The sequence below is a fragment of the Pseudophryne corroboree genome, chromosome 9 (genome assembly GCF_028390025.1).
Source record: "Pseudophryne corroboree isolate aPseCor3 chromosome 9, aPseCor3.hap2, whole genome shotgun sequence".
Classification (NCBI taxonomy): domain Eukaryota; kingdom Metazoa; phylum Chordata; class Amphibia; order Anura; family Myobatrachidae; genus Pseudophryne; species Pseudophryne corroboree.
Window position 1 is genome coordinate 271,596,004 of NC_086452.1, and position 25,189 is coordinate 271,621,192.

Sequence of the window (25,189 nt, forward strand, 5' to 3'; positions counted from 1 at the left end):
GCATGGGTAAAATGACAGAGTTTTGTGTGAAAGTACTTAGCGCATGCGCATAATTGCCAATTTTTCACTTGATCGCTGCGCTGCGAAAAACGGCAACGAGCGAACAACTCGGAATGGCCACCATTAACTGTAGATGTGAATACACTTGCTTTTCATTGAAATAAACGTTAAGTGCCTTCTGGTTCTTCTGCGCTATCGTGAACCTAACTGCTTTACATCTTGTCTTGAGAAAGGTCCAGTGTGGGACCGAAACGTTAACCATGACCTTGTGTTTGCCGCTGATGTGAGGTTTGATAAAAAAAAATCTGCAATTTATACAAAGTCTGGTGAGTGCTTCCTTGCTAAACTGATATATACAGTGGGGCAAAAAAGTATTTGGACAGCCACCCATTGTGCAAGTTGACCCACTTAAAAAGATGAGAGGTCTGTAATTTCCATCATAGGTACACTTCAACTGTGAGAGACAGAATCTGAAAAAAACAACAGGAATTCACATTGTATGATTTTTAAACAATTTACTTGTCTATTCTTGTGGAAAATAAATATTTGGACACCTACCAAGCAGCAAGATATCTGGCTCTCACAGACCTGTTACTTCTTCTTTAAGAAGCTCTTCTATCCTCTACTCGTTACCTGTATTAATGGCACCTGTTTGAACTGGTTATCTGCATAAAAGACACCTGTCCACACCCTCAAACAGTCAGACTGCTACCTCTCCACCATGGCCGAAACCAGAGAGCTGTCTAAGGACACCAGGGACAAAATTGTAGAGCTGCACAAGCCTGGGATGAGCTACTCGACAATAGGCAAGCAGCTTGGTGAGAAGAGATCAACTGTTGGCGCAATTATTAAAAAATGGAAGAAATACAAGATCACTGACAATCTCCCTCGACCTGGTGCTCCATGCAAGATCTCACCTCGTGGGGTATCAATGATCTTGAGAACAGTGAGGAATCAGCCCAGAACTACACGGGGGGACCTGGTCAATGACCTCAAGAGAGCTGGTACCAGAGTCACAAAGGTTACCATTAGTAACACACTACAGTCATGGATTGAAATCCTGCAGCGCCCGAAAGGTCCCCCTGCTTAAGCCAGCACATGTCCAGGCCCGTCTAAAGTTTGCTAGTGACCATCTGGATGATCCAGTGGAGGATTGGGAGAATGTAATGTGGTCAGATGAGAGCAAAATCAAACTTTTTGGTATAAACTCCACTCACCGTGTATGGAGGGAGAAGAATGATGAATGGCATCCCAAGAACACCATATCCACTGTGAAGCATGCGGGTGGAAACATCATGCTTTGGGGCTGCTTTTCTGCAAAGGGGACAGGATGACTGATCCGTATTAAGGAGAGGATGAATGGGGCCATGTATCGTGAGATTTTGGGCAAAAACCTCCTTCCCTCAGTAAGAGCATTGAAGACGGAACGTGGCTGGGTCTTGCAGCACGACAATGACCCCAAACACACCGCCCGGGCAACTAAGGAGTGGCTCCGTAAGAAGCATTTCAAGATCCTGGAGTGGCCTAACCAGTCTCCATACCTCAACCCAATAGAAAATCTGTGGAGAGACTTGAAAGTCTGTGTTGCCCGGCGACAGCCCCAAAACATGACAGATCTAGAGAAGATCTGCATGGAAGAGTGGGCCAAAATACCTGCTACAGTGTGTGCAAACCTGGTCAAGAACTACAGGAAACATTTGACCTCTGTAATTGCCAACCGAGGTTATATTACAAAGTATTGAGTTAAACTTTTTGATTGTCCAAATATTTATTTTCCGCAAGAATATACAAATAAATTGTTTGAAAATCAAATAATGCGATTTCCTGTTTTTTTTTTTTTTTTTTCAGATTCTGTCTCTCACAGTTGTATCTATGATGGAAGTTACAGACCTCTCTCATCTTTTTAAGTGGGTCAACTTGCACAATCAGTGGCTGTCCAAATACTTTTTTGCCACACTGTATATTTCTTCTTCACTGCCACATGGCAGCCATTACACATGGATTACATTCCATCCCCCCTAGTTCAAGAGTATATAGTCCATATCGCACAGAAAATTGCACTGTGTGTATGCACCTTTAGATGCTATTTCTTACTGGCTCTCTCTCTTCGCTAACTTAGGCTCCTCACTGCAGCTGCTGGCAGCTCCCGTCTGTCCCTCTCTCCTCCCAGCATTCACAGAGGTCAGCCAACATGGAGCAAAAGGGACAGCTGCAGCGGCGCCGCTGTCATTAAGAATGACAGTGCGCCGCTGCGGCTTCCGAGTCCCTCTCCTTTCTCCTCCTCTGCTGCACCTGCAGCTTCATCTCTGCTTTGTTTCTCTCTCCGGGGACAGCACATAGCTGCAAGCGGCTTGAAATTAGTCAGTCTGATTGATTACAAAGCTGCAGACTTTGGGCCCCTTGATAGTGCCGGGTCCCGGTACAATGCACCGGTTCCATCGTCGCAAGTTCGCCACTATTTGGTTTACATGGTTTGTTGCTGCAGTTGGTGTAATGTTGGCTAACTACAGCTCTTTGATATAGAATTTCATTACGGTATTTTATTGTACCACAACAGAAAAAACAAATACAATATAATAATAAAAAGTGGACATATTCTGTATGTGTTTAAAAGTTAACAAAATAACCCACATCTGTAAAATGTTTTACATTAGCCATTTGCCCCTTCAATATATATATATATATATATTTTTATTTTGCTGATAGTACGAACTCACTGGGGTCTACCAGCTATCATCCTGTCCCTCTAGCTTCTTTTGTCTCTACTTTACCCATTTCTGTTAAATTGTAGATTGCAGTGAGCAGAACAAACTCTATCATTTGTTTCTTGTCTTTATCTTCTCAATCATCCTTGTATGTCATTTGTTCCATTTCTTTGTGTTATTTTGTTCTGTGTATCATTTGTTATATGGACTGTCAGGTGCTGCAGCATTTTGGGGTCCCTTACAAATAAACGATGATGACCATTTACTTACAGTATTGCCTCTAGGTTCATTCAGCCTTTTAAATTCTATGGGGGCGATTCAATTGCTTTTCAGGAGCTGGCCACTAGTTGGCACCGTGATGGCAACAATTCAATTGTTCATTTCAATCATCGCTGGCCCCAACATTTCTGCTCGCAGCTTCCTGAGGTGGTGAGAAAAAAGGTGTGAAAGCGTCCTATTTAGGCACCCAAAACAATACTTTTCGCATTATGGGGACTACTTTAGACAGCATTAGCCACTATTCTGTTTATTTGGGCGCTTAAAAGGTTATGGGGGCTTGATCAGAGTAACACTTAAATTCCTCTAATCATGGGTGCCCATTACTTTGAGTGCAGAAAAAAAACAATTGAATCACCGCCTTTGAGTGTTTGCTAGTTTTATACTAGTTTTATACTAGTTTTATATATGTGTTCTGTTGCAGACATCCAAATTCTCTTAATGGTATTAGTGCAATTACTGTAGTTAAGTAGCAGCTGTGCTCTTAATTGTTTTTAAGCTGATGCCAATAAATTGCTATGGAAGCACAGCTCCATAATACGCTGGATTATGCAGATTAATTATATGAAAAAAACATTGGTGATGTCTAAATTAATGTACACATAGTGTGGGTTCTGTCATTTAGTCTGTAACGCAATAACTATGGTGGGGTTCCAATGGGTGGTACTGTACACATCTCTTTGGTATTTGTGTCCTTGCAAATGTATGTGCTTGCCTGTCAGGTGCGGCTTAGTAAGGCAACCACGAGACTGCCTGTCGGTATCCTGGTGGTCACAATGCTGACGCATGAATACCGACAGGCGATAAAATGCCGTCGCCGGAATCCCGGCACTACAGGCATTTCTCCTTCTATGGGTGTCCACGACACCCTTAGAGGGAGAATACACCCTGTGGCGAGCGCAGCGAGCCCGCAAGGGGCTTTCTAGTGATCGCCCCGCTGCCAGCATCCTGGTGCCCTGATCCCGCTGTCGGGATAATGACAGCCGAGATCCCGGCTGCTGGTAAAACGTATGTATTCCGCGTCTTGTGCTTGCTGTTCTTGTTAGCAGGAGTTGAGCAGGGAAGGGGTATAGATCAGAACCCTGTTGTGTTACAGTAAGTGAAAGTAAACAGGGTGACAGGATCACAGTAGTCTTCAGAGTAAAAGAAACAGATAACACCTCATCAGATCAGGGCATAATACTGTTATAAGAATAGATTAAAATGACTAGACAAAGCAAATTAGGTATATGATTCTGTAAACGTGTAAGGTTCTGGATACGCAAGTAGTTTACCCTCTATTTATACCTCCCAACATTGCCACACGTTAAAATGAGACAAAGCAGTCCCTGCCCTTGAACAGCCCAAAATCCGCCCTGATCCCCATGAGCCAAACTCTTTGAGGTGTACGTATGCCCCTTTCACATTTTTTGAATTGGGGCTGTCCTACAAAAATTGAGACCATTGTGTCATATACATCAATGTATCAGTATTCATATAGAACATTGTGTATGTTCTATGTGTTGTCACATTTAAGCATTGCTTGCCTGTAACCATTTGACTCTCTCTACTTATTAAATAACCATGGATTGGCTGGTCGGGTGGTCTTCTGTATGCCGAATGTCGGGATCCCGGCGCACAGTATACCGGCGCCGGAATCCCGACACCCGGCATACTGACAACTATTCTCCCTCTTGGGGGTCCACGACCCCCCTGGAGGGAGAATAAAATAGTGTGGCGCGCGTAGCAAGGGGCTCCTTTGTGCTCGCCACGCTGTCGGTATGCCGGCGGTCGGGCTCCCGGCGCCGGTATGCTGGTCTCCGGGAGCCCGAGCACCGGCATACCATACTACACCCGGCTGGTCATTACATAGATATTTATGTATACAAAAGAGATTATGTCCAAAGTACAATCGTTAGAGTTGCATTTATTAAGCTTCGATAAGCCTAAACTCATAAAAGAAACGGCTGGAAAAAGAACATGTTACTGCTTCACGCAATTTGTAGATTTCTCCAGTGCCTCCTACCACTACCCCCATAGACCTCTATGGGGATGGTGAGCTGTGACATTTTATAAAATGTTAAAAGCTCAGTGGGGTATCAGCCTAGGAGACCTCACTAATCTCTATCACTATGACTATCACTATGAGTATGCACAGACTTTAGGCTCCTTCTTTAGCACTTCTTCTTTTGTTGACTGCTTCAGGCTGTTGGTGACAGGAAGACATTTCTTGCAGAGAGAGGTTTAAACATCTGGTAATCCAAATGTGCCCCGGCTTGGTAAATAGCAGAGGGTACTGTACATTTTGTGTTTCTGTGAAATGCAGTGATACATAATGATAGCTACAGGCTCAGGGCTCGACAAATCCCATGGGCCATTTCGCCATGGCCCCTAGATGTTGCTGCCTGGCTACCAGATAATGCAGGGAGGGAGCAGATCCTCTTCAACCCCAGCAGAGATTCGTGGGCGTGTCTATTGCGGCAGCCATTTAATTCAAAGGAGTGCATGTGTCTAGTGTCTATCCCAGCCTGTGCGGACTGTTGTGCCTGTCCGTCTCTGCCTCCACTGTCTCCAAATTCCTGGCTGCAAAGAGCTCTCCGATAAGAGGGTCTATGCATGACGGGGGATTGCGTCTTCAGAGGGGATAATGATGTGGCCATAGTGGGGAGGGGGTGTTGTTTTCCTGATGGGGTAGCTGCACAGCAGTTTGGCTGTGGAGGGTTGGTTTGCCCAAGTGGTGGTGAGTGTATTTTTTCTGGAGGGGCGCAGGGGATGGTGTTCTGGCTCCTTCACTTTCAACTTGGCTTCTACATTTTAGAAAATTTGTCAAGCCCTCTACTAGCTTCCATTTTGCACCGTTTTAAAACCACTTTGAAAAACAGAAGTTGCTGTAAGAATTATTTTTATTGAACTGATATTCTCTTTCATGGAAATGTTCAGTTGTTCACAGTGTACACTATAGTTTCTTTGGGAGACAGTCAATTGACTGCCTGTTGGGATCCCGGTGGTCAGGATACCAACGCTGGAATCCCGACACCAGCTGAAATACTGGAGGTCGGAGTCCTGGCCGCCGGCTGGTTACCCCTCTTGGGTGGTGGTCCACGCCACCACCGGGAGGGGAATAGAAACCTTTGGCGACCGAAGGTCATTATCAGGCCCAAAGTGCGGCGAGCCCGGAAGGGGACACACTGTGCTCGCCGACGGTCTCCCGACCACTGGGATTTCATACTGATCCCATTTCTTTCTATCATTCTTGGTACAACTGTCCCACTTACAACTTTTATTTACAAATGTTCTCAAAGACAGATGAAAAGGAAGCCATCCATAACTTGAGCCTTGAATTGAATATCATCCAACTTGTTCCAAAGAGAAATATGTTTTATTTTTGAAGTGTCTGATGGGTTTTATAACATGAATTTGTTTGTTCTTGGCGCCTATCTTTGCCTAACTTAGAATGACAACAATGGACCAGGCTTAGAATATTGGAGGTCATTCTGAGTTGATCGTAGCTGTGCTAAATTTAGCACAGCTACAATCATTCACACTGACATGCGGGGGGACGCAGCGAGCGATCAGGTCGGAATGACCCCCATTGTCTTGCTTGTGATTTGAAAATCCACAGGAAGGGGATGCCTTTAGGGTGATCAGTATGAAATACCTATAATCAAAATCCCGACAGCAATTGACCGACGGTCAAAATTCCGACAAGGTCAAAATCCCGACATGGACAAAATACAGACATTTAAAATACCGACAAGGACAAAATACCGACATTTAAAACGTCGACAGGTCAAAAAGCCGACACAAGTTTTTCATTGGGTTTTTGTTGTGTATGTCGACATAGGTCGACATGGGCACCATATAAGAGTACCGCGCTCACCATGCTTCGGGCACGGTGCCTCGCTGCGCTCGGCACACTATTATATTCTCCCTCCAGGTCTAGTGGGATGGTAAAGTATGAACAAGTTTGCAAGTGAAGGCTCACCTCATCTATGGCCACCAGCCCCTAGTAGTACGATGATCACTCCCTCACTACTTACATCTTAGCTGTATTATGTCTTGAGAATGTGTGATGCTCTTTGTTACCTGTACACTATTTCTGTTATTTATTTACTGTAATGCTAAGTTTTGTCTCCCTGTACTGTCCTTTGTACGGCGCTGCGAAATACTTGTTGCACCTTATAAATAAAATGTAATAATAATAATAACAAGTCGGTTTCAATGAAAAAATCATGAAAAACTCAGGTCGACTTTTTGAACCGTCAACATTATAAATGTCGGTATTTTAAATGTCGGTAATTTGACCTTGTCAGGATTTAGACCGTCGGTCAATTGCTGTTGGTATTTTGACCGTCGGGATTTTGATTGTCAGTAAATTGACTGCATCCCGCCTTATGCTTGTGTGAGTTCAGCTTTTTGTTAACATAAATATTTTGTGCATCATTCCATTTTGGCTACTGATATTTGTTATGGGTGTGGTATGTTAGATAGACTAGACTTAGGTTGACAGTGTCTAGGTCGACCTCTGTTGGTAGACAGCAAGTAGGTCGACATGGTTTCTAGGTCGACAGGGACTCTAGTTCGACATGTAGTAGATAGACATGAGTTTTTTTCTTTTTTTGCTGTCGTTTTTCTTCGTAATTCTTCGTAATTTCCCCAATTAGTGCTGTGCTCGGCACAGGTTACCGTTCCCAATTGTAGTTTACGTGCATCGTAAAGTATGAAAAAGTTTTTAAAAAAATGAATAAAAAAAAGTGAAAAACTCATGTCGACCTTTTGTCATGTCGACCAAGTACATGTCGACCTAGAGTCCCTGTCGGCCTAGAAACCATGTCGACCTACTTACTGTCGACCAATAGTGGTCGACCTAGACCTTGTTGACCTAAGTCTTGTCGACCTAGAGACCAGATCCCATTTGTTATATAGGGATCCAGTCAGGATCCCGTCTGTCGGGATCCCGGCTTTCAAAATTCCGACACCAGGATCCCAACACTATTTGGAATGTGACACCAGCATCCCGAATAGGTTCACCATCCCGGCGCCCGAATCCTGACAACCAGAATGCCGAACGAGAAGACGAGCGGACAGGTAAGCCATGGGGGGAGGGAAGGGGGAGGGTTAGGCAGTGGCCCCTTGGGGTTAGGTTTAGGCTGCGGGGAAGGGGGGTTATTGTTAGGCACCCCCCGACCCTGCAGAGGGCTATGGTTATGATGGGGGTGGGGGAGAGTTAGGCTGCTGGGATGGGTGGTTAGGTTTAGGCACCACTTCCGAGGTTTAGGATATGGCTGTGGGGGCGGGGGTGGGGTGGGGGTGTGTGTGTTAGGTTTTAGGCTGCGGGAAGTGTGTGTGTGGGCGGGTTAGGGGGCCAGGGTGAGGGATTACGATCTTCGGGATGCCGCAGTCTGTATTCTGGCTGCCAGCATCCCGACTGATGGCAAATTAAGCCCAACCCATATGATCCAATGGGCACTTTACTGTGCTCTCACAAGGGAAATATTGTTTTCATAACATGTATTTTTAGATGCCTTTGTGTCACCAAATATGTTACTTTCAAAAGCTAATGCTGTACTATGTTGATGAATGTTAATTAAAAAATGAAATCTATTTTTATTTGCAGAAACTGAATGGAAAAAGGGTCCAGGATGCAATGCACTATGATTCTACACTTGAGCAGCAGGCCTATAAGATACAGAAAGCAGAGCTGGAGGTTCAAACTCTTCAGGAAAAATTACAGGAGTCTCAGAACTTTATCAAGGTATATGTGATAACTTTGTGTTCAATTTATATTCAGGGGTTATTGCATCACAAGGTCACTGGGTATCGCACTGTGCTATTGCATAACATAACATTGCATGCTTGGATATAAATGCATATTTTTGTCTGGATTCAGAGTTGGCCGCCTCCAGGGTTGGAAAAAAAGCAGGTTCCTGTGATAAATTGAGTATCATCCCCTACTGCAGGAGTAAGTTAGTATATGTGCACCATGTAACACACTCAGAGCTCATCAATCTAATGAACCACTGGACGGTCATAAAATTCCAGACTTGCCATGATCTATTTACTGCTGCTGTCATCTTTGTATGGTGACATAAGGAACACTTGGTGCTTCTACATTGAAGTGCCAAAAGTCATGGGATAGCAGTATGTAAAGGTAATGGTAGGTGGTGCCACCTTACTGTGACATCTTGGAAATGCCCAGACCTGCTTCAGTTGTAATGTGACATCTCGTGAGTCAGGGTGAACCCCGGCTCGGCTGCTCATGGCAAGGTGATGTGAATTATCGCAGTTCAAACGGGGTATTATAGTGGGTTTTCGAAGGATGGGATATTAAAGATTCCTCGATCTACGGTATCATTTGTGTACTGGGAATAAATACCTCATGGAAGGCATTACCACTCACCGTGGAGTGTCTGGCCAGAATCGTCCATGGTAACAGACAAGTTACACTGGCTCAAATTACTTCCACATTCAATGCAGGAGGTACCAGACTGAATATCCAGCAGGTCAGTGTGGTGATATTTAGCGTCCATTGGATATGGCAACAGAAGACCCACCAGAGTGCCCCTGTTAACACTATGACACCAGACACAATGCCTCACCTGGGCTTGTGACAATATTAATTGGACCCTGGAGGACTGGCAACATGTGTCATGGTCCAGTGAGTCACGGTTCCTGTTGTTTCGGGCTAATGGTAGAGTTTGGATGTGGCACAGACCACTTGAGGCCATGAACCCCAGTTGTCAACAACGCACCATGCATTATGAAAACACCTGGCGGTGGTTCCATAATGGTCTGGGGTGTGTTCATGTGGCATGGGTTGAGTCTGATGGTCCACCTGAACATGTCATTGGCCAGTAACCGCTAACTTTGCATTGCTTGATGACAATTTCCAGCCCTTCATGAACTTTATGTACCCCGACAATGATGAAATATTCTATCAGGTAGTGTACAGTGTCATCAGTCCCAAGTTGTCCTGATTTGGTTCAAGGCGCATTCTGGAGGGTTCCAACGAATGGTGTGGCCTCCACGTTCGCCTGACATGAACCCAATTGAGCATTTATGGGATGTGGTGGAGGCATCCATTCACACCCAAGATCCTGCATCTACAAATATAAGGGAACCGTGGGAAGGTATCCAGATGGCATGGGTCAATACTTCTTCAGAGGTCTTCCGTCTACTTTCGGAATTGATGACATGTTGAGTTTCTGCACTTTGCCGGGCTAGAGGGGGTCCTACACGATACTAGGCACCTATCACATGACTTTTGGCATTTCAGTATAGCCTCTTACTCTGACTGGTTTGAGATGAATTCCTTACTTAACCTCACCAATGCACTAGTCTTTTCCAAACTAAAGAGGTACCTTACTGTATGTGGCATATCACAACAGCTTATCACAGATAATGCATACAATTTTGTGATCATGGAGTTTAAAGTGTCAGCCAACACTTTGGAAATAGGTACGTCACCAGCTGCCCCTTATACCCACAGTCCAATGGCCTAGCTGAAAATGTTCACATGATGGCACTGATATATTTGCAGCACCGCTCAATGTAAAAAAAATCACCAAGAGATAGTCTGCCAACAGCAGCTCAGCTCAGCTGTTGTTGTTTAGGTGTACTGAAATAGTAATTCTTACAACAAAGCACCAGTTACAGCAGAGAGTTGAAAAATGGATACAAGATAATTAAAAGGTATACAAAATAATTAAAGAGTTTCTGCATAACAAAACACAATATGACAAAACATTGCATTGACTTGGTCCAAGCCAACAGCACATCTTTACAAACAGGCACCATCTTCTAAATATGCCTGAGCCTTTCTATTAAACATGAAACCTACTATAATCTACTCTCCTACCAACTCATGCATCTATAATTGAAGAACCTGAATCTCTACCTTAAGATTCAGGCGTATTCTTTAACCCTTAAAGAAAGTCAGATTACTTATCAGATCACTTTCCATCAGTTGCGGATTGGGATTGAAAACCAGCCCGGGAAATTTATGGAAGCAGCCCTAATGGGGGCAGGGTCTGTTGAGGGGGTGGAGTCTGTCTAGAGGAGGGCAGGATCCTTCTTCATTCTGAGGTGGACACAGTTGCAGCCTTCATTGCATTTTTTTGCTGCAGTTGCATTTGGACTTCATGCTAATGCAGCTACACTGCTCTTCCCTGGTGAACATCCATGTGTCTGAATATATGCAAGTACTGAGATGCCCACTGTCAGTGACTACAGATGCTGCAATCGCCAACAGTAAACAATGAAACTTTCAACTGCCCTTTGCTAGGTGCAGATCATCCATCTCAGTATGGCCTCCAGTGTGAGCAATTCAGTGTCTCTATATGCAACCACTTTCAGCAACTCACCCATGCTATGATACATCTGCCTCTGATTAGCCAGCCAACTGTAACCACCTAGTAATACCCAACACATTTCTAATACACTTCTTGGTTTGTGTGTGTCTGACTCTGTACAGAAACTGTGTATAAACACCATCGGGATGCATGTACGGTATAACACAAACATTGCATAAGAAAAAAACCCACGCACATTGGCCTCCGACAGGAAAAAAACCCACATTGACCCTCACAGAAAGCCATAAAATGCATTGGCCCCAACAGAAAACCATAAACACTGGCTCCTAAGAAAACAATAAAATACATTGACCCCCAGAGGAAAAAAAAACCCAAACATATTGGCCCCACAGAAAACAATAAAAAAAACATTGGCCCTACAAGAAAAAAACACATAAGCACCCACAGTAAAAAAATAAAACACATTAGCCCCTTCAATCAAAAAACACAAACAGATTGGTCCCCATAGGAAAAAAATGGGGTGGATAGGGTATTTCCCAGGGTTGGGGGGTACTGTGTCTAGGGGGCCTGGGGTGGTGCTTAAGGTGTGGAGTGTACAGTATGTATCTGGTGTCGGGGGGGGGGGGGGGGGGGGGGCGGGGGTATGGTGGGTAGTGTACAGCCATAGGGGCCAGGAAAGCGGCTGGTAGGGTGGGTTGTATATGTCCCTGGCCTGTGGAGGTACTGCATGTCTAGGGGGCCAGAGTGTTAGGGTATGTTCTGGATGCTGGTAAGGGAGGGATTGCGGATTACAGCTGTGTGTGGTGGTTGGGGTGAGTACTGTGAGGCCAGGATCACTAGCTCCATACACGGAGGTAGGATGGGAATAGTAGTTGTGAAGTTCAGGGAACAGGATGGATGTAGTAGTAGTGTGGAGCAGGGAGTATGCTGGGAGTAGTATTAGTGTGGGGCAGGCTGGGAGTAGCAGTGGGAAGCGGGGGGCAATATGGGAGTAGTAGTGTTGATCAGAGGTGGAGGATGTAATAGGAGTGCAGAGCGTGCATGGAGGCAGGCTGGGAGTAGAAGTGGGAAGCAGGGGAGGCTGGGAGTAGTAGTGAGAAGCAGGGAGAAACCTGGTAGTAGTGGTAGTGTGGATCATGGAGCATGATCAGCGTAGTAGTGCAGTGTGGGGGAGAGGCTGGGAGTAGTAGTGGTGGGGAGCAGGATGGGAGTACTAGTAATAGGGGCAGGGTGGGTGCAGTAGTGGTGGTAGCAGGGGGCAGGATGGGAGAAAAAGTTGTATGGGGGCAAGATGAGAGCAGTTGTGGTGGGAAAAACAGACAGGTTGGCAGTGGAAGGGACTCTGAGGGAATAAGTCAGATACAGCTCACTGCTCAGCAAGATTCATTCCTCCTCTCTGTAGTTTCCGGGTCCCGGCTGCTGGCACTCCCGTGAACAGCGCTGACAGAAGTCTTAGAGACACAAGAGACAGCCAGAATGAGTGTGACGGAAGTCCCCCATGTCACGCTCCTCCGACTCCTCGACAGTATCTCACACACCTGCATAGTTCTCCTCCTCCACCAGGGGACGGCCCGACACATCACACAGATAGGGGAGGAGGGGGGGGCTGCGGCAGACGGGCTTCAGGCGGCAGAGGAAGCAGACACCACACACACAGAACGGAGAGTTGCGCAGATGCATAATGTGCAGCCAGGAGCTTCCGAACGCAAGTCCCGGAAGTGCGACTTCTGGCAGTGTCAGGCCAGGCCAAGTGGCATTGTCACTGTCAGCCTGGCCAGCCTGGCATAGGGGTACAAGTACCGGTCCACCGAAACCTATCCTGGTTGCCCAATCCGCCCCTCCTTCCATCAGCAAATACCACCATCCTCACAGGACTTGGGAGGGTATCAAGTTCCCAAATTTGCAACACTTATGCCTGACCACGACCCTTCTTGTTTGCACCCTTCCCTGTTACTGTCCAATTTACGTATTGTTAACTTTTAGTCTTCTCTCATTGGTGAGATGTATTAAGCCACGGGCTAGATTTACTAAAACTTCTAGTGGTAGTGTTGATCATAGCAACCAATCAGATTATATAATTTTCTAGGATGCAATAGAGAAATGATTGCTAGATTCTGATTGGTTGCTATGGAAAACACCACCACTTTCTATTTTAGAAGCTTTAGTAAATCTACCCCATGGAGACAATGCCCAAAGCAACCAATCAGTGTCTAACTGCAATTTCAAGACTGTTCTAGATAAATGACAGAAGCTGATTAGTAATTACCAGTTGTTATTATTATAATTACTATCAGTTATTTATATAGCGCACACATATTCCGCAGCGCTTTACAGAGAATATTTGGCCATTCACATCAGTCCCTGCCCAAGTGGAGTTTACAATCTATATTCCCTACTACATGTACCAGACAGTCTCTGCACACTGGTTTACACAGAAGTGCAGTAATGAAGATACGCATCTTTGTGTATCTTCGAGTGATTCGGACGTATCTCTGCTGGTTCACTGTGTCCATGAAATGGAAGTTTCTGGGTGGCAACTGGTCGTACGCATAGATGGGAACCATCTTGTGGCAGTGTGCATGTACCAAATTGTGCATCCTATACTGCGTTGTATGCATGTTTCAGCACTACAAAACATTATGGTGCTTTAGAAACAATGATAATACATCAAACACATACTGGTAAATTGATGGACTTTCTGAATTAAACATAGTGTGTTTCCATGTGGTAATAGAATTAAGAGATATATTTTTTATAGAGAAATAAAAAATGTTTTGTATTTTTCTATTTTTTTTATTTTTTTTTATTGAATCTGCAACAGGAAGCCCAAACCTATTCTTCCAGCGAAGTGTACAGGTGTGATCTGGCAAATTTGGTTCGTGTATGCGTAAAGAGGACTAGGACTGACCGTCTGGGTGCTTGTAATATGAATTTACGGCCCCTTTGTTATAACAAATGTAATTGAAATTAGAGATTGTAAAATAGAATTTTAAAAAAATTGTGTTGATTAGAACTTATAGTAAGTGCATGTATTATCCCATATACAGTATACAGCGCTGAGCACCATACAAAGATACAAACACAGTAGCATACTTAAACCAATTAAACTATACAGGGAGAGTGCTATTGTAAAAGCAATGACAGATCAGATGATTTTGGAGCCAATAAAAAGTAAAGGACTGGCGTCCCCTCCCCCCTAATATTTGAAATAGGGAATGCGCCAAAACAGGGGCGTGGCCACTCAATAGTACCCCATTTCAAATTACACCACACAGTAGTGCTCCTGATCTGTTGCAATAATTTCTAAGTGACTTATGTTTCTCATTCAAACACACTAGTGATTAATTTTTCTCTTACGTCCTAGAGGATGTTGGGGTTCAATTTAGTACCATGCAGTATAGACTGGTCCACTAGGAGCCACTGGCACTTTAAGAGTTTAATAGTGTGGGCTGGCCCCTCCCTCTATGCCCCTCCTACCAGACTCCGTTTAGAAAATGTGCCCGGAGGAGCCGGTCACAGCTAGGGGAGCTCTTAGGAGTTTTCTTAGTTTTCTATTTTTTTTTTTTAGAGTGTGTTATTTTACAGGAAGGCTGCTGGCAACAGCCTCCCTGCTTCGTGGGACTTAGGGGGGGAGTAGGAACCAACTTAATGGAGAGTTAATGGTCCCCTATCTTCGCTGACAGGACTCTGAGCTCCTGAGGGTGATGATCGTAAGCCCACGAGGCGACTGCTCGCTCCCGCCGCACGACCGCCACCCCCTAACAGAGCCAGAAGATAGAAGAGTGGTGAGTACAGCACCGGCATTCCGGTTAGTGGGTCGCCGGCGGGTATGGCGGCACAAGGGTTGGAGCGCAGCTCTGCGTCGCTGCGCTCTGGTAAGGCTCAGCAACATCACAGCATGTAGACGCTGGAGGGGCGTCCTGAGTCGGCGGTTTAACCCTACACTGGTCATAGCGTTAATAGGGGCTAATCCCGCTGTTAACACAAAAATCCTCAGGCCAGTTTAAATATTAAGGCCCTCATTCCGAGTTGATCGCTCGCTAGCTGCTTTTAGCGGCAGTGCAAACTCTAAGCCGCCGCCCTCTGGGAGCGTATCTTAGCTTAGCAGAAGTGCGAACGAAAGAATCGCAGAACGGCACCAACATTTTTTCAAGCAGTTTCTGAGTAGCTACAGACCTACTCCTAGATTGCGATCACTTCAGTCTATTTAGTTCCTGTTTTGACGTCACAAACACGCCCTGCGTTCAGCCAACCACTCCCCCGTTTCCCCAGGCACACCTGCGTTTTTATCTGACACGCCTGCGTTTTTCAGCACACTCCCGGAAAACGGTCAGTTATCTCCCAGAAGCGCCCCATTCCTGTCAATCACTCACCGATCAGCAGTGCGACTGAAAAGCGTCGCTATACCTTGTGTGAAACTGCATCGGCTTTTGTGAAAGTAAGTCGCGCATGCGCAGTGCGCACCATACGCATGCGCAGAAATGTAGTTTTTTTGCCTGATCGCTGTGCTGCGAACAGCGGCAGTTAGCGATCAACTCGGAATAAGGGCCTAAGTGCTGGAAACCGCGTGCCATGTCAGGGGGCGGGGCTTCCTCTCAGAGCGGATCCAGCACTCACCAGCGCCATTTTCTCCCTGCAGATTATACAGAAGGACGCTGACAGGGAGCACTGCCTTCCACATAACTCCAGCAATACCTCATGGTACCAGGGTGTTATAGACATGGGGGCGGATGGGGGGGGGGGGGGTGCGATAACAGTACTAACTACTCTATTAAGGGTTGTTGGTAAGCGCCGGGCTTTTATCATAATAACTGCCTACAGGGGCGCTGTGTGTAGGGTTGCCACCTCATCCCTTTAATCCTGGAGACCTATGAATAATACTGGTTCTGTGGCTGATTAAATTCAAGCCTGCATTCCACCTGGTTTTAATCAGCCACAAAACCTGTGTAAATCACAGGTCTTCAGGATTAAAGGGATGATCTGGCAACCCTAGCTGTGTGGCTGGCTCCTTATACTCTGTGACTCTCTGAAGGTACTCTGGAGGAATCTGTACCTGACATTTCTGCAGCGGGGTACACTGGGGTTCCACAGGGATAACATTGGGGTGTACAGTTGGGTCTTGATCCGAGGCACCAACAGGCTAAAAGCTTCGACTGTTCCCAAGATGGACAGCGCCGCCTCCCCTATAACCCCGCCTCTGTGCACAGGAGCTCAGTTTGTAAGTTGGTGCCTGCAGTGCAGGCTAACAATAGGGAGGGCTGCGCTGGGCAGCCCTGAAAAGAGCTTTCAAGTGAAGAAAGAAGACTTCAAAGCCACAGCATAGGCACTTAAAAGTGCTATATGTCATTCTGACACATCATGCTGCGGCTCCTTCACCTCCCAGCGGCGCTGTACACTCCCACCCCCTGGTTGCCGGGTAACTACAGCGGAGGCTCTGGTTCTCTCATAAGGGCACACACACACACACCACTGCTGCTCTCCGGGATCGCGTGGCCACTGACAGGAGGCAGACCGCGCGCGCTGGCTTGGTCACTGTGGATGTGCAGGGACCCTACTAGACCACCAGGGCAAGGGCACAGGTCAGATTTTTGCATAAGTCCGTTTCTTTAAGGCCCGTAGTACTGATGGTGGAGTCCAGCAAGGGGATCTGGCTCTGACCTGTAGCCCCTCCCCTAGCCCCAGGGCACCATTTACTGCTAATGTTCCCGCCCTGGAGCTGCATCTCTCTCTCCCTCACTCCCTGTCAGCGTTTGGGCGCCACTACACTCACACCTGCGCTGATCTGGGACTGCTGGGCAATGCCTCCTCTGTAAAGCCGCCTGCATCATTAGCGCTGTGCATTTACAGGACACTTAAGTATTCTACATGTCTTTAGACAGTGTTAGTTAAGAACAAGTGCACTTTGTCAGGGTTATTTAGTACAAGTGCCCTGTGATATACAATACATCCAGTGTTTACTGTGCATTGCTATATCTATATACCTAATTAGCTTTACTTGTGTAATGCAGTTACTACAGTATTGCTAGTCCAGTGCAGTTTTATTGTCATCTGTGATAAGTTCTGCATTGTGTGTGTGTGTGTGTGTGTGTGCGTGCCAATAGCTACTGTGTGATTTTCATTCCGTTTTTCTCATACGTCCGTAGAGGATGCTGGGGACGACATCCAGACCATGGGGTATAGACAGGATCCGCAGGAGACATGGGCACTCTAAAGACTTTTAATTGGGTGGGAACTGGCTCCTCCCCCTATGCCTCTCCTCCAGACCTCAGTTGTAGGAACTGTGCCCAGGGAGACTGACATTTAGAGGAAAGGAATTACTTAACTAGTGGTGAGATATCTACCAACTCACACCCTCAACCATGCCACACACATGGCATTCAACATAACACGCCAACAGGCATGAACTAATTGCAGCAACATGCTGAAACCAAGATAACACAACTTGTGTAACTGTATTAACTAAACTGCAGGTAAAGTACGCACTGGGACGGGCGCCCAGCATCCTCAACGGACCAGGAGAAAAGGATTTACCGGTAGGTTATCAAAATCCCATTATCTCACATCTACTGCTATCCCTATATTCTGTACCCTGAACAGGGCTATGTGCGTCAGGGTTTTCATATAATATAGTGGTTTTCACAGGACATACTTTTCTTGGTATTTTCTCTGTGTTTTACAGTCACCATTTACCTCTTAAATCCTCCGTGTGTGCTCTGCCTGTAGTCACACTATCCGGGGGGATTTTTGTTAGGTATTCTGACTGCTTTTATTGTACTATTCCACCCTACGGTAACGCTTTCATATAATATCAGCTTGTCAGGGTGAGGGTTCGGTGGCAGACCCTGCGTCTGGCAGTGTTCATGCCCCGGATGTCTCTGAGGAAAATATTGCAGCTGGGGGCTGTGTACCCCTGAGTCAGTTTCCTACGTCGGGGGTAATACTGACCCACCGTGGGCTACATTCTCTAATTTACTGACTACGCTGGTAACTAGACTTGCGCCCCCTATGGGACCTCCTGTGCCATTACAGCCACATATTGTCCCTGCTGTTAATCCACCATGGGCTCTGTCCTCTCCGTTACAGCAAGTCAGTCTTTGGCCAAGCAAAATCCTAACCCTCATCTGCCTAAGACCAAAGTGTCCTCTAAGCAGGCCCTTACATTCTCACAGTCCACTCATGTTACAGATACTTCATCGAATGAAGATGGCGCATACACTGATCCCTCAGACACTGACGCAGGTGCTTCTGATGGGGGATCCCTGACCCAAGTGGATGTTCCTGACCTCTTGGAGGCTATACGGCTGATTCTTCAAATTTATGATGATGAAGAACCCCCAGCTACCTCTAAGAAACCAGATAGGTTTAAGCGTCAGAAGGTTACTTAATTCCTTTTACCACATTCTGACCATTTAGTTGACATACGTCAGGAATCCTGGGAATATCCAGGAAAGAAATTCTCTCTAAGAACTTGCTGGCTCGTTTTCCCCTTGCTGCAGAGTTAAGCAAAAATTGGGAAACACAGCCGCCGGTGGACTCACAAGTTGCACGTCTGATGGTATCATCTGCTCTGCCTGTCACTACCATCACCTCTCTGAAGGAACTGGCAGATTAGCGTGTGGAGGGTTGCTTGAAGTCCATTTACACTCTGGCTGGAGCTGTGGCCTCTTGGGCTGCAGAAGCTATAGAGGCCTGGGTTCAGGAAGTTGAAGCGGAACTACCATCTAATTTTCATGGTAATGCAAAACAATGTCTTTCATACATTGTTACAGCCTCTCATTATATTCAGGAGGCGGCATCGGATGCAGGTATCCTAGCGGCCAAAGCGTCTACCACGTCTATTCTGGCTCGCCTGATCCTCTGGTTGCGGTCCTGGTCGGTAGATCTGGACTTGAAAAAGACCTTGGAGGTTATCCCTTTTAAGGGAAACATTCTTTTTGGGGCAAATCTCAACAAGATTGTCGCTGACTTAGTGTCTGCTAAGACTGCATGTCTGCCTAGTACTACTCCTTCGGCCCCGAAGGCTAAGAGTACTTAATTTCGTTCCTTTCGACCTCCAGGTAAAGCAAAGGGTCAGGCGTACCCGAAACAGGCTTGCACTTCCAAATCCACTAAGCCCAAACCTAAACGTGCCTGGGCTGCCCGTCAGCCTGCTACCAAAACAGACAAGCCTGCTGCATGACGGGGCGGGCCTCCCTCTGGGGGATCCCAGGGTGGGAGGCCGACTTCTACGGTTTGCTCAGGTATGGCTACAGACAACTTCGGACGCCTGGGTAAAGGAAGTCGTCACTCACGGATACACCATCTCTTTCAAGACACATCCATCTCACCAGTTTTGCTCAACAAACGTCCCTTTGGATCCGGTGAAAGCAAGGACTCTCCATTTGGTGGTGCAATCCTTCCTGGACACAGGAGTGGTAGTGCCGGTGCCTCTGCCTCAGAGAGGCAGGGGGTACTATTCAACGTTGTTCCTAGTCCCGAAACCGAATGGATCTTCTCGACCCATTCTCAACCTCAAGTCTTTGAACAAGTTTGTGAAAGTCTCCAAATTCCGTATGGAAACTCTTCACTCTATTGTTCTGGCCTTGGAGCCCAAGGACTACATGATATCCCTGGACATACAGGATGCTTACCTGCATATACCTATTGCAGTGTCGCATCAGCAATACCTGCGGTTTGCTATTGGCAACCTACATTTTCAATTCCAGGCCTTGCCGTTTGGTCTGACCTCAGCTCCTCGAGTTTTCACCAAGGTCATGGCGGTTGTGACGGCCCTACTCCGCCGTCAGGGTATCAGGATCCTGCCGTATCTCGATGACTTGTTGATCCTGGTGAATTCTCCAGAGGTTCTCCTTCGTCATCTGGAACCGACGGTCCAATTCCTACATGCCCACGGGTGGCTCATTAGCTGGAAGAAATCCTCCCTGCTCAGAGCATGGTACACCTGGGGGCATTGTTGGGCACTCACAACCAGCGGTTGTGTTCGTCTCCAGAGAAGGTCCTGAAATTTCAGGACAAAATAAGGTACTTCCTATCCCGCCCACATGTGTCGATACACTCGGCGATGCAAGTACTGGGCCTCATGGTGTTGGCTTTCGACATGGTGGAGAACGCTCAATTTCACTGTTTTCACTCAATTTCTTCTGTGTGGAACTTTGTCAAAGTCCAAAAAGATCACATCCACTGCTTGACCCTGATCAATATTATCGCTCACTTCCTCGTAGAAGCTTAAGTTAGTTTGACATGACCTGTCCTTCACAAATCCATGTGGATTCCTATTAATAACCTTGGAGGTATCCAAGTACTCTAGTATGCTATCCTTCAATATACCTTCTAGTATTTTCCCCACTATAGATGTCAAACTTACCGGTCTATAGTTCCCGGAGAGCGTTTTAATACCCTTTTTAAATATTGGGACTACCTCTGCTATACGCCAGTCCTTTGGTATCATTCCTGATCTAATTGACTCGCTGAAGATCAAATATAGAGGTTTCGATATCTCTATGTTGAGTTCCATAAGAACCCTGGGGTGGAGTCCATCCGGCCCAGGAGATTTATTTATTATTATTTTACTTAGTCTCTCCCGGACTACTCCCTTGTTTAACCAAGTACCAAGCACGGGTTGTTATTATAGTTTGTTATGCTCCTACTCTCGTCAACCTGTCCTCTTTCGTGAATACTGATGAAAAGAATTTATTAAATAAATCCGCTTTCTCCCTATCATCAATAATCAAGACATCCAACTTTCCCTTTAAAGGCCCAATATTCTCCCTTTTTAACCATTTACCGTTTATTTACTTAAAGAACTTTTTGGGGTTTGTTTTACTCTCCTTTGCGATTTGTTTTTCGTTTTCTATTTTAGCTGCTCTGATTGCTTTTTTGCATTTTTTGTTACATTCCTTGTAGAACTGGTATGATTCCACTGTTCCGTCATACTTAAATGCTTTGAAAGCACGCCTTTTTTTATCCATTTGTTCCTTGACCACCTTATTAAGCCACATCGGTTTGAATATCCTACTTCTGTTTTGGTTGACTTTGGGAATATATAAATTAGTGTGATTATTGAGCGCAGTTGTAAAAACGTACCACATTTCAACAGTATTCTTAGTATGAAATACAATTTCCAAATTGATGTCCTTCATTGCTTGTTTCAGCAATATGAAATTAGCTTTCCTAAAGTTAAAAGTCTTAATTAAACCCTTATATTGTTGTTTTTGGAAGCTGATATCGAATGTGATCATATTGTAATCGCTATTTCCTAGGGTCTCCCCTACTATAGTATTTCTTATTATTTCCTCATTATTAGTTAGTACTAGGTCCAGTATAGCCCTTTGCCGAGTTGGTTCCTCAATTACCTGGGACAAGTAATGATCTTTTAGCATGTTTAAGAACCTGTTACCCCTAGCTGTATTTACTGTTTCGGTGTTCCAGTTTATGTCCGGGTAAGTCCCCCACAATAATGACGTCCCCCATACCTGCAGCTTTTTCGATTTGCTGCAAGAGTTGTAATTCATCAGCCACACTAATATCTGGCGGTTTATAGCATGTCCCTATTTATCTTTTTTTTTATCTTTACCCCCACTCAAAATCTTAACCCATAATGACTCTACATTATTTCCAGTCCCCTCGTAAACTACCTCCTTTAAATATGGTTTTAAGAATGGTTTAACAGAGAGACAAACACCCCCTCCCTTTTTATTAGTCCTATCTCTCCTGAAAAGGGTGTACCCCTCAATGTTAGCCGCCCAGTTGTGAGAATCGTCCCAACATGTCTCTGTAATGCCTATTATGTCATATTGGTCATTAAGTGCAATTGTCTCTAATTCTCCCATTTTACTTGTTAGGCTTCTCGCATTTGCAATCATACACTTAAGTTTAGCAATTTCCTGATCTGCAAGTTTTGTTGTACATAACGTTTCCTTAGGAACCTGGGTTTCCCTTAAATTACCATTGCTGACTATTTTTCAACTTCCTCCCTCTCCACCCCCATTATACTTTATCCATCCCACTATTCTTCCCTCTTTTTAGTTGTCCCACTAATTCTTTCTAATCCCTCCCCCCAAGCACCTAGTTTAAAATCTCCTCCAACCTTCTAACCATCCTTCCCCCCAGCACCGCTGCCCCCTCCTCATTCAGGTGCAATCTATCACAACAAAAAAGATGGCGCCTGACTGAGAAGTCCGCCCAGTGGGGGTCACTCCAACCCGATTGCTCGCTGCAGTTTGTCGCAGCGCAGCGATCGGGTTGGAACTGCGCGCATGGCAGCTTTCATTGCCTAACGATTGCCTCTGAGATAGAGGCGGTCCCTGGACGGGAGGGGGCTGAACGGCGGCAGCGACAATGAACTCCCGGCCAGCCGCAGGAGCTGCGCTGGCCGGGAGTTACTCAAATACAAAGGCATCGCCGCTGTGTGATGCGTTTGTATTTGTGCGTGGGGGGGGGGGGGGGGGACTGACATGCGGGGTGGGCTAGCCCTGTGCTGGGCGTCCCGCCGCATGTCAGGGAACATGATCGTAGCTGTGCTAAATTTAGCACAGCTACGATCAACTCGGAATGACCCCTAGTGTTCTAAGAACACAAATCCAATCCCTCCTTCCTACACCAGTCTCTAAGCCACACATTTACCTCCCTAATCTCCCTCTGCCTTCCTGGACTAGCGCGCGGCACAGGTGATATTTCAGAGAATATTACCTCAGATGTCCTTGCCTTTCATTTTTTGTCCTAGGTCCCTATAATCTTTCTTAAGGACATACCACCTACCACTAACTTTGTCGTTGGTGCCAACGTGCACCAAGACCGCCAGGTCGTTGCCGGCCCCTCCCAACAATCTTTCTACCCGGTCCGCATTGTGCCGTACCCGAGCACCCGGAAGACAACAGACTGTACGGCGATCACGGTCCCGGCAGCAGATTGCCCTGTCTGTCTTCCTGATAATAGAATCCCCTACCACCACAATTTGACTAGGTACCTCACTTTCTTTTTTTCCCTTTGTCCTGGAGGGACAGCTCCTCTGGTTGCTAGAGGGAACGGTAACCTCCAGTGCTGTCATTTCCTCACTGCTATCCCCACAATCTTTGTCCAGTCGGGCGAATTTATTGGGGTTTGGCAGGTCGAAGATGTTTTGTCTCCCCCTTCCCCTCTTCTTCTTCCTTTTAACCGTGACCCAGCTAGCTACCTGATTGTCCTCGTCTACCGGTGGCCCCCCTGCAACTCCTCCAACGTTCTATCTAACCCCAGTTCGAGATTGTGAATACTCCTCAGTCGCGTAACGGTTTGTTCTAGATCAGTTACCTGGGCTTCCAGGGCAACCGTTCGCGTACACCTCGCGCAGATGTATTCACACTGGGCCGGTTGCTCCAGGTGCGCATACATCATCCACTGAGTGAGATTCCCAACCACGGACTCCCCCATTTTGTCTAAAAACTCCCTGTACCTTTATAAAAACAATACGGCCCTCATTCCGAGTTGTTCGCTCGCAAGGCGATTTTAGCAGTATTGCACACGCTAAGCCGCCGCCTACTGGGAGTGAATCTTAGCTTCTTAAAATTGCGAACGATGTATTCGCAATATTGCGATTACACACCTCGTAGCAGTTTCAGAGTAGCTTCAGACTTACTCGGCATCTGCGATCAGTTCAGTGCTTGTCGTTCCTGGTTTGACGTCACAAACACACCCAGCGTTCGCCCAGACACTCCTCCGTTTCTCCAGCCACTCCCGCGTTTTTTCCGGAAACGGTAGCGTTTTTATCCACACGCCCATAAAACGCCGTGTTTCCGCCCAGTAACACCCATTTCCTGTCAATCACACTACGATCGCCGGAGCGAAGAAAAAGCCGTGAGTAAAAATCCTAACTTCATAGCAAATTTACTTGGCGCAGTCGCAGTGCGGACATTGCGCATGCGCACTAAGCGGAAAATCGCTGCGATGTGATGAAATTTACCGAGCGAACAACTCGGAATGAGGGCCTACAATACAAACAATACCAACTATGTATTACAATACAAACAGTGCAGACTATGCTACACAACACGATACTATCAGTGCTGTAACTAGACATTTCAGCGCTGTGTAAAAGAAACAGCTTCGGCGCCCTCCCCCCCCCTCTTATTTAAAATAGGGCCACTGGGCACGTAGGCATGCCCCAAAAAATATGAGGCATGACTTTATAGGGGAGGGATGTGGCCACAAAATAATACCAATTCATATTACGCTGTACAGTAGTCTCCAGTATTCAAATTACGCTGCACAGTAGCGCCACTACACCAGGTAGAGCCCATTTTACACATTACGGCAGTCAGAGTCCCCTTTTTACACATTACGGCAGGCAGAGTGCCCTTTTTACACATTACGGCAGATAGTCCCCCTTTTTACACATTACGGCAGGCAGAGTCCCCTTTTTACACACTGCGGCAAACCGCGTTCCCTTTTTTACACATTACGGCAGACCGGTGAAGCACCTTACATCGCCCTCCCTACTCTTATGGTGTAGTGTAGTGTAGTGTACAGTAGTAAAGTGTGCTGTAGCATAGTGTAGAGTACTGAAGTGTAGTGTAGTATAGTATAGTATAGTGTAACATACAGCCCCATTTACCCTAATCCAGGAGAGGAGGGGGTTAAACAGAAATAGACATTCATTTAATGTTTATAATATGCAGCTTCTACTGCTGCCCTAGGCTCTGAGACATTGGTGGCAGTGTGAGCGAAGCCAGCGCTGCCGCTGAGGTGATCAGTTGAAAGAGAAGGAGCCGCGCTGTGAGTTACTGCAGCGCTGACAGGCTCCAGCTACTCGTGTCTCCCCAGTGTTTACCTCCTGCTCCTGACGGAGGCGGATCCAGCGGGGAAGCGGCAGCCGCGGCGGAGAACACCGGAGGTCAGGGATGACAGGCGCAGCCCATGCTGACAGGCGGTCCCAGCTTCTAC

The 25,189-nt window shown here is 46.3% G+C and overlaps 1 protein-coding gene across 5 annotated transcripts in view; it reads left to right on the top strand.

Moving 5' to 3' along the window:
* PDE4DIP (phosphodiesterase 4D interacting protein) overlaps nt 1-25,189 on the top strand; it is a 1,081,329-nt gene that overhangs the window by 306,938 nt on the left and 749,202 nt on the right. For all 5 annotated transcript variants that reach the window (XM_063940306.1, XM_063940302.1, XM_063940304.1 and 2 more), the window contains one exon: nt 8,578-8,715. In XM_063940306.1, the coding sequence (XP_063796376.1) occupies nt 8,578-8,715 (138 nt within the window). The remainder of the gene's footprint in view (nt 1-8,577; nt 8,716-25,189) is intronic.